Here is a 10,561-nt window from a genome sequence, read left to right on the forward strand (position 1 = left end):
TGGGATTAAGTTACCTGGCGGACAATTTGACATTGACACCGCGAATTTCGATTTTAACCGCCGGAGCTGACCAAACGGAAAACTGAATAACCAAGTGGTCGACAGTGAATTTCTCGAATGGAAAATTCGATCCATCGAGGAGATAATTAAGCTGAGAAACATCGAATCGAAAATTCCGAACGGTGATGAGAGTATCAGTAAACCCTAATTCGACTTGAAGGTCAGGTTCATCCCGAGAAAAAGGGAGCAACAGGGTACGAAGTCTCCGTCGAACCCAATTGCGAAGGAACGTCATGCGAATTTTTTAGTGTGTGGTGTGATCGAACGATTTCGCCATTAAACGAGCTGGAAGAAAGAAAACGGTTAATATGATATGAGAGGCGCTTAGGCTTCCTTATCAGGGCAGAGCGGGAAAGCAAGAGGACAAAGACGAAGTGACGAGAACGAAGCCTTACGGACGCGTGTCAGTCTCTTACTTCAGTTGCAGGCGATGAAGCTTCTTCTTTTGCCGTTTCTTTCTTAGAGAACGAGACTACCTGTTGTTTTGTTTTTGTTAAAGAGATTACCTGTTGTTTTTTTTGTTAAAAGAGACTACGACTAGTGACTACCTGTTGTTTCCTAGAGGATATTGCTAAAACTTACACGAACCATGAAAAGGTTAAGAAGTTAGACGTATATCGATATCACGTAGTTTTCGTTTTGGTAGCAATGTGAAGTTATAATATACTGTAGTTGATGTTGATCTATATGTCGATATCACCTAGTTTGTGGTAGCAATGTGTTAAGTGTGTATATATTTTTTTTAATAAAAACATTAGTTATTAATTTGTCGCTGTCGCCTTGATCCGCTGACAAGAGCGCAAAGGATTGGTCTTCATCTCTTTTAGTTACTTGGTTTTGAGTGTTCCAGCCGTAAGTGATAAACTGATAATGTTGTACTCCTCTTTGTATTGTAGGTTCTTTTGTTCGATCCCTTGTATGATCCGAAACAGGCTGCCAAGAGTTCTTGGACTGTTTATCAATGGTATGTGTCTTAAAAAAAAAAAAAAAATGTAGATTCATATACTTAACGCACTTCATGCCGTGATTAATTAAGTTAATTACTATTTTTTTTCTTTTATTTTTTCGACTAATTTTAACAATTTCTTTTTTCCAAGAAAAAAAACTAATAAAACCATTCCTTTTATTATAAGGGATGTATGATATATCTTGGAAATTGCAATTAATCCTAAGCAAAAACCCTAATTTCTCGGATCATGGACAGCTTACCCTTTACATGCAAATATTATTATGCAATAGAGTAGATTAATTAATGATAAGAAGAATTTGAAATTTGCAATGTAAAAGAGTTTTGAAGAAAAAAAAATTGTATGTTTTTTTAAAATTTTTATCTAAAGAGATAATCGATTTTTTTTTATAAGAATAATAAAAAAAATTCTTTATATCTTTTGATAATTGATATGATAATTTTAGTTTCCTTTTTTGTAATTCCTTTTCACATGATAAAGTTAAAAAATACCTTTTTCAGAAATAAACTGTAAAATTAACCATTTCTTTTCTTTGACGGATATATATATATATATATATATACTAGGGAATCACCCGTGCTACAGCACGAAGTTATATTTATTTTTAGTAATTTGTTTTTTTAATTTTCCTTTTTCTTGCCACCCACAGATAGTTTTCCTTTTTCTTTGATTATGGACATCTTGGAGGTAAAGTTATAACCCCGAATATACAAAAAAAAAATCTATACACTATATAACCCTAAATATACAAATAAACAATATATAAACAAAGAAAATAAGTGAAAATAAAAAACTACATTACAAAACTACATTACAAAAAATAATAACTAACAAAATATATAATTCCATGCTGTAGCAATAATAATAATATTTTATGTTTATGAATTTTTAATATCCAAAGTAAACAATAAGAGAAGAAAAAATTAAAAATAGTAACATTAGACAAGACTTATAAACTGATGGAGGTATCATACTCCTTCCTTAACTGCTTCAACCATTTATTGTATTTAACCTGTACACCAAAATAGAATAAATATAGAGTTATTAGTATAGATATCATTCAAAAAAAATTATGATTTACCAAATATTTAGGAAGTAATTACCATTCCTTTTCCTAATGGAGATTTTGGAAAACTTCTTTAAAAACAACATTGGTTGTCTTTGTTTGAGGTTTTCCCTCACTATCGTAATTTTTATTTGTTTGACTTTTTACTAAGTAGATAAAGTTAACAAAATAAAAATCTCAGATTTATTTGAGATTTCACTTTTAAAATTTTTAAGAGTGAAAATATTAATATTACTTAAATATTTTATAGACTTAAATATATCATAATATTTTAAACTTTCGACGGAGTTCAAATATTTATAATAATTTAAACTTTCTATAAAAATTTAAATATTTATAATCTCTTAAACTTTTTTAAAAACGTAAATATATTATAATATGTTTACTTTTAAAAAGTTTAAATATGCTCAAATATAGAACCAAATTAAACTGTTAAATTTGGAGACCTGATAAATCAAGTTTCCTGCTCATTTGTACTCAAAACATATTAGTCATATATTTATAGTGATTATGAATCATATTCCAAAATATTTAGTCGATGTGGGATATACAATACACATTTTCTGTAAATTAGTTTACAACTTTACATATATATAATTTCTGCAATTTTTTTTCCATCTTTACTAATCATAATTAATTACTATAATTTCGATAAGGAAATATTAAAAAATCTAAACTAAATGATGATTTGTTTTTATTTAATTGTATTAAGTTGATTTGTTGTTTCCGTAAATATCTCACAATATAAAAGCAAATCAAATAAGTTTACATATATATACAATTTCGTATTTAATCTATTGATTATTTTGGAAGCAACAAAGTCACAATTGATAAGTATTAAAGATTTCTCATTATTATTAATATTCTTAATAATTATAGGGATTAAGTATGGTAGTAGTTAATATTTGATATTACTGAAGTCATTAAATACTCTGATATCAGTTTCCTTATTTATAGAGATTATACCTCTGTTTGGTTGTGTGTTTAACTATTCTTGAATCAAATAATATACAGGATCCAAAAATTATTAATCTGGAGAACAAACAGATCCGCGAATTTTTTTCTTCTATGTTTGGGTCAGAGAGGATCCGCGTCCCGACCCGGTTAGTTTTAAGTGATCGACCCAAGTGTATAATGGTCATTTAGATAAATCGAAACTATAGGTTAATTTAATTAAATTAAGTGATTCTCTAATCATTTTTAATGAAAAACCTACCAAAACAAATTCATGGTCCAATTGGAGTCTAGTGAGTACTTCAACTTTAATAGAATAGATATCTATATTAACATTTTTGAAGTACATTTTGTGTTATGCCCTTTTAGTTTTGTTTATTTAAAAAGTTAATTACAATATTAATCCCTAAAAGTTTTCCAAAACTAACATTACTCCAGATTTTGTTTCCTAAATATTAATCATTTCATTCCAACTAAAAAATAACAACAATCAATATGGAAATAGAAACTATCATATATTTAACCACACATTTTATTATGTTTTGAAGATATTCTATATCTGAATCTTTCGCAAACAAATAAAACAATAATTTGATTCTCATTTTGTTTTCCAGAACCTGTGAGCTTTGATTTTTAACGAAATAAAAACTTCGATTGACATTTATTTAAATATTATAATTAACATATATAAAATTAATAAACTTTTAATTATTATGAATATGTAAAACTAAAAAAAGTCTAAAATACTATATAATGTGGTTATATTGTAGATGTGTTATAAAGATAACATGTTGGAATTAATAAAATATTATTAAATTTGTGTTAACACGGGTTAAATCATGATTTAATTATTTATCAACACAATTAATATTAGAATACTTGACATAAAATCAAGTTGATTTAACTAAGATTGTATAAAATAATCAAATCATTAGGAAAAATGTGACTTAATCATAGCGTATAAATTACTAATTATGTATTTAGATCTCTTATTTTTTGTTATAATAATTAAAAATCAAAATAGAATCTTAAACACTAAACAAAACAAACTTAATATAACAAACAAATGGTCATGAAGTATATTACGGGTTAAAAATTAATATAAATATTTAGCCGCATAATAATCGAAAAATTTAGTTATTCCTCCATTTACAAAATATCTAATATTTAATAAATGGATACAACATAAAATAAAAATTATATGTGCGCGGTGTACTGCGGGTTAAAATCTAGTATATATATAGATATCTGGTGAATCCTTTTACTTGCTCGAATTTACGTGATTTACGTCTATAATAAATCAAGAACTATACATGCAACAATACATCATAAAAAATAGAAAAAAAGTAAGCAAATTAAAACACGTTGAATTCTCTGATCATGGACGGCTTACCTATGCATCTCCTCAACGAGATTCTCTTCAGAGTGAATCTCAGATCTTTGGCGATGATGCAATTAATGCACAAAAAGATCCCTCCAATCGCATATATCAAACGATCCGTACTTTAAATCCGAGTACTTATCTCGGCTCGGATCCGGTTTACTTCACATCTCCCCCTATGGCTCTAATTTGCTTTCCTACCACTCTTTGGGCGATTCTAAGCCACCGAGAACAAAGAATGTATCACTGGAGTGTATGATTCTGGGTTCTTGCTCTGGCCTTCTTCTACTCTCCGTTGAGGGTGTTAATGGTGTGTGCGTTGCAAATCCTATCACAAAAAAGTTTCGATTCTTGAATCAACCCAAGTCAAGGTGTTTGCCTTGTCCTCTACCAAACTGCTCGGCGAGACTCACTAATGTACATTGGGTTAGCGGTTGATCAAACTGATCGAAACACTCAAAGTTTTAAAGTTGTCTGCATGATTGAGTTGAAAAACTTGGACGAAACGACCTATAGATTCGAGATTAAGGCAGGAGGTTCATGGAAATTTTCGGAAACGAAGATTACTTGCAGTACAAGCGACCTCGACAACCGTATGAGAAAACCTGTTTACTTGAACGGATCTCTTCACTGGCTACGAAACGACGGAAGCATCGTCGCTTTCAACCCGGGAACAGAGCAAGCAAGACTAATCCCGACCAGATTCCCCAAGGAACTGAGTTCGAAAAACCTTGTTCGCTGCTGACAACAAGAGCCTAACTTTGATATCGGCCACAGAGGAAGTGTTTTACGTTTATTCCCTCGAGAATATTCTCACTGACCCCAAGTGGGTTCTCGGGAGTCGGATCCGGAACGGAGTGCTGGACGAAAAGAGGCTGATTCGTTGGAATGTGGAAGCTTACGACGGCATGTGTTTAGTGTTGATGGAGGAGACTAAGAATGACTACGACAACTCTAGCGCACGAATGATTCATGGGTACGACTTGAGAACTAACAACTGGGGGCTCATGGGTTCGATTATAGTGTGGTGCAATGCAATTCTTGACTTTTTTCAGTTTGCACCGTCGTCATCTTATGTGATAGGACTTCAGGAGAAAGAGGAGATGATACGGGCTTGTGATCGAAGTATATCCTCTGTAAGATCAATTATGAGACTGGTGAGTGATGGAATTTTGTCAGAAAAAAGGGGAAAACAATTTTGGGAAACATCGATCGGTCGAAGAAGATAGAAGGAAACCAATACTGTTTGAGAAGCTATATGGTGAAGCCTCCGTCGAAGTTTTTGGACGTGGGAGATTCCAACAGCAAAAGAAGAAGAGTGGAGTAGACAACATGTGTCTTTTAGTCAATGAACATGTGCTAGTGCTTTTATAAGTTTTCTTCTCTCTTTGTTCACTACGTTTAATATGTGTGTGCTAGTTTTTAATTTAAAGTTGTTTAACACTTTGCACAAAATCTCTCAAATATCTAAAACTTCAACATATATAACGAGTAACGACATCAAACTCATCATGCTTTAAATTCTTTAACCAAAAAAAAAATATATATATTATGAATCAATAAAGCATGACGAAACCTAAAGATGCTCTACATTCAAAAAAAAAAATATGTTTCTTCTGCTAAAACAGTACAGTAGTAAATGAGAAGTTGTACTTTGTATATTAATGAAAAAAAGTGTATATTATAATTTTTCTCTTTTCTCTTATTAATTTAGATTCGATTGATTGTCATGCATGAAATATGTAATAAAACCTACTAACAGAAAATGGATTTATGTAAGCTATATATATAGATATATACATAGATATACTTCGCATTAATTCTTCATTTTTTCTTTCCCCGGCCAACAACGCTATAAGTCGTATTCTTTTTTATATTTGTCCGGCCAACAACGCTATAATTCGTATTCATGTCCATAGGAATGCTATTCCGAAATAAAGGGTTCCAATTGTGAAGAAACTATAAACAGAACATAAAAAAAATCAATAAATTCCATGTAGATATATATCGTCCCCAACCTTTTTTTTCCTTCTCCATAATCGAAGAAAATCTGTCTAAATCCAACCAAACAAAAAAAAGAATATGAATTATAGCATTAGGATTGTGTGTACAAAGTTATATCTAGTGAATGAGAATAAGATGTCAAAACTAAATAAGCGTGCTTAATCTAAATAAATAAAATTACGAGTAGTGATAGAAGAAGACAATTTGTTCTTTAGATATTAATATGTTTTTTTTTTTTTTTTAACGTTTCCTTTTTTAAAGAAACAAAAAACTGTAAAACCAGTCCTCCTCTTATAGGGATTTATTACCAAATCAGTTTCCTTGTTGGAATTTGCTGCTAACGTCAATAAATCAAAGAATTATGGCAAGAACAAGTAACAAAAAAAAAAATTGAACGCAAATTTTTTATCAGATCATGGACGGCCTACCATGGCATCTCTTCGACGAAGTTCTCTTCAGACTGGATCTCAAATCTTTGGCAGTGATGCAATGCACAAATAGAGCTTTCTTATGGCATATATCCAACGACCCGTATTTTAAATCAGAATACTTTTCTCGGCTTGGGTCCAGTTTACTTCACATCTCCACATATGGCTCTAATTTGCTTTGCTACCACTCTTTGGGCGATTCTAGGTCACCTAGAACCAAAGATAACTTAATGGTGTCTCGAATTCTAGGCTCTTGCTCTGGTCTTCTTCTACTCTCCATTGATAGTCTATGCGTCCTAAATCCTCTCACAAAGAAGTTTCTATTCTTGGATCATCCTTGGTCAAGGAAATTCCATAGTCGTCTAAATGTTTATCTTGGGGACACTATGTACATAGGGTTAGCGGTTGATCATATTGATAAAACCACCCATAGTTTCAAAAAATTTTGCATGGCCGAGCTGAGAGAGTACAACAAAACGAGGTATGAATTCGAGATTAACGCCGGAGGTTCATGGAGAATTTCGAAAACGAATATTACTTGCAGCCAAAGCAATCTCGATAACCGTATGAAAAAACCTGTTTACTTGGACGGATCTCTTCACTGGCTACGAACCGATGGAAGCATCGTTGCTTTCAACCCCGAAACAGAGCATGCAAGACTAATCTTGACCAAGTTCCCCCAGGAACTTAGTTTGAAAACATTGTTTGCTGCCGACGATAACAACCTAACCTTGATATCGGAGACGGAAGGAGTAGTTAACGTTTACGCCCTCGAGAATACTCTCATTGATCCCAAGTGGGTCCTCGTTAGGCAGTTTAGGTACGGAGTGCTGGACGAACAGAGGCTGATTCGTTGGAAGGTGGCAGCTTACGACGGGAAGTGTTTAGTGTTGGAGTTTTGTAAAGTCTACAATGACAACCGAGTGGTTCATGGGTACGACTTGAGAACTAACAAGTGGCTATTCATGGGTTCGATTCCAGGGAGTTGCGATGCAACTCTAGACTATTTTTTGTTTACACCGCCTTCGTCTACTATAACAGTAGAGTAGACTAGTTGAGATGTTGTACTTTTTGTAAATGAAAAAGAGTAGATTATTTTTTTTCTTTTTTTCTCTTACTATAAATATTCAATTGATTGGTCATCAAATATGTAATCAAACCTAATAATAGAAATCGGATTATACTTCGTATTCATCTCTAAAAGAATCCTATTCCGAAATAAACGGTTCCAATTTTGAAGAAACCATAAATAGAACGTCAAAATTTTCCATAAATTCCATATAGACACCATCTTCCCCAACCTTTTTTTCCTTCTCCATAATCGAAAAAAAATCTGTCTAAATCCAAAAAAAACAAAAACAACACATTAATCTTCTTCTTATGTCTTCAAAACATAACAAAGGTTCAAGCAGAGATGTAAATGGCCAAGCATTTACAAAACTAAAGAAAGTAGAAACCATACCAGATCCAGACATTTACGACATAACCTACGTCGACATCTCTCCCTCCGAAGACTCATCTTCTCCATTATCCAAATCACCATGGTCCGTACAAGTCGATCCATCCGCCGTAGACTCGCCGTATCATTCGGCCAAAGGTACGGGGGATACCACCAAAGACGAGAAAACAAACTACTCTCCAAACATTCTCCTTGGATCTCTTGTTCGCGAAGAAGGTCATATCTATTCATTAGCTACATCAGGTGACTTACTCTACACGGGATCTGATTCCAAGAACATTAGGGTTTGGAAAAACAACGTTGAGTTCTCGAGTTTCAAATCGAATAGTGGATTGGTTAAGGCCATCGTACTCGCCGGAGATAAAATATTCACCGGTCATCAAGACGGGAAGATACGTGTGTGGAAAGCTTCGTCTAAAGATTCAAACGTTCACCGTCGAGTAGGTACAATGCCTAACCTACGTGATTACATAAGAAACTCCATTGTTCCTTCTTCTTACTTCAACTTCACGCGACGTAACCGTAGCAGCGCTGCGTTAGGGTTTCGACATTTAGACGCGATCTCGTGTCTCGCGTTAAGCGAAGATAAGAGGCTGTTGTACTCTGGATCTTGGGATAAAACGTTTAAAGTCTGGAGAGTTTCGGATCTGCGGTGTTTGGAATCTGTGAGCGCTCATGAAGACGCGGTGAACGCAGTCGTTTCGGGTTTTGATGGTTTGGTTTTCACCGGTTCAGCTGATGGTTCGGTTAAGGTATGGAGAAGAGAAGATCAAGCGAAAGAGACGAAACATTTCTTCTCTCAGACGTTACTGAAACAAGACTGCGCCGTCACGGCGATCGCGGTTGATCAGAGCGCGACGATGATTTATTGCGGCTCGTCTGACGGAACCGTTAATTTTTGGGAACGTGAGAATAATATGAGAAACGGCGGCGTTTTGAAAGGTCATAAACTCGCCGTGCTTTGTCTAGTGGCGGCGGGGAACTTGATGTTTAGTGGTTCAGCTGATTTAGGGATACGTGTGTGGAGGAGACCAGAAGGTGGTTGTGGTGGTGAGCATGTTTGTCTTTCGATTTTGACCGGACATGCTGGTCCGGTTAAGTGTTTGGCGGTTGAGAGAGATCAAGAATCGGCTACCGGTGAGAGAAGGTGGATTGTGTATAGTGGGAGTTTAGATAGGTCGGTCAAGATGTGGCGTGTGTCGGAGAGATCACCGCCGATGGTGAATCAGGAGTTTCGGTTGCCTGATCAGTTAAGTTCTGGTGGTGGTCCGTCGGAGTTATCGGTGGCTCCTAGCTTCTCGGCTCAAGGGAGGATTAGCCCCAAAAAGTAGTTAAGAATTTTTGTGTTTGTAAACAACATTAAACTGATCAAATGTGTATGTAACTGTAATTAACCTATATTGAAGTGATTGATCCAACAACGTTCAAGCAATTTAATTAGCGAGATATTCGGCAAAATGATACATTTTTCAAACATAATTAAGAATAAGATACATTCATTATTTATAATTAGAAAAAACCACTTTTATCAATATTTGTCTATTTTCAGCCTTTTTTGCTATTAAGCAATCTTCTTAGTTATATTTAATTATATTTATGCCATTTTACTTCTCTTTTTCTCTTCATTTTTTGATCTTTTCAAATAATTGTTTATGTAATTTTTTAGACAACTTTTTAAATAAAAAAAATCTATATTTTTTTCTTTAAAATTTGATATAAATTTTGTTTAATAATTTTTAAATATATTATATATATCTTTTGTATCTGTACACATTATTAAGTATACAGATGTGTGTACACATTATTAAAAGTAATATCAAATTTTGTTTAATAATTTTTAAATATATTATATATATCTTTTGTATCTGTACACATTATTAAGTATACAGATGTGTGTATACATTATTAAAAGTACAGATGTCTGTACACATTATTAAGTGTACATATGTAATTTTTACAAAACCATTGATGTACAAACATTTGTAAAGACATCTAGAACCCAAAGAATTAAACAAATTACATTTGTACACTTAATAATGTGTATATGCATCTGTACTATTAATAATATGTACACACATTTGTACTCTTAATAATGTATACATACATTTGTACACTTAATAAGGTGTACGAAAATACAAAATTTGTAAAACATATTTAACATTTTCAAATAAAATCATCAAACAAACTGCATATCAAATTACAAATAAAAAACATAGATTTTTATCTATCTTTAAAATTTTT

General features: G+C 33.0%; 3 protein-coding genes and 1 pseudogene across 3 annotated transcripts in view; 3 read left to right on the forward strand and 1 right to left on the reverse strand.

Moving 5' to 3' along the window:
- LOC104791262 overlaps positions 1–416 on the reverse strand; it is a 23,253-nt gene extending 22,837 nt beyond the window's left edge. The window contains exon 1 of the mRNA XM_010517098.2: positions 15–416. Coding sequence (XP_010515400.1) covers positions 15–295 — 281 coding nt within the window. The 5' untranslated portion in view covers positions 296–416. The remainder of the gene's footprint in view (positions 1–14) is intronic.
- LOC104699039 lies at positions 5,025–5,658 on the forward strand (annotated as a pseudogene).
- Positions 7,338–7,910, forward strand: LOC104699040 (putative F-box protein At1g20795). Its single transcript, XM_010414393.2, has one exon. It carries the CDS (start codon positions 7,428–7,430, stop codon positions 7,908–7,910), a length of 483 nt encoding a protein of 160 aa, XP_010412695.2. The 5' UTR covers positions 7,338–7,427.
- LOC104791263 (receptor for activated C kinase 1B-like) lies at positions 8,031–9,766 on the forward strand. The gene has a single exon (XM_010517099.2). It carries the CDS (start codon positions 8,242–8,244, stop codon positions 9,649–9,651), a length of 1,410 nt encoding a protein of 469 aa, XP_010515401.1. The 5' UTR covers positions 8,031–8,241; the 3' UTR covers positions 9,652–9,766.

Source organism: Camelina sativa, chromosome 6 (genome assembly GCF_000633955.1).
Source record: "Camelina sativa cultivar DH55 chromosome 6, Cs, whole genome shotgun sequence".
In the NCBI taxonomy this organism is placed as follows: domain Eukaryota; kingdom Viridiplantae; phylum Streptophyta; class Magnoliopsida; order Brassicales; family Brassicaceae; genus Camelina; species Camelina sativa.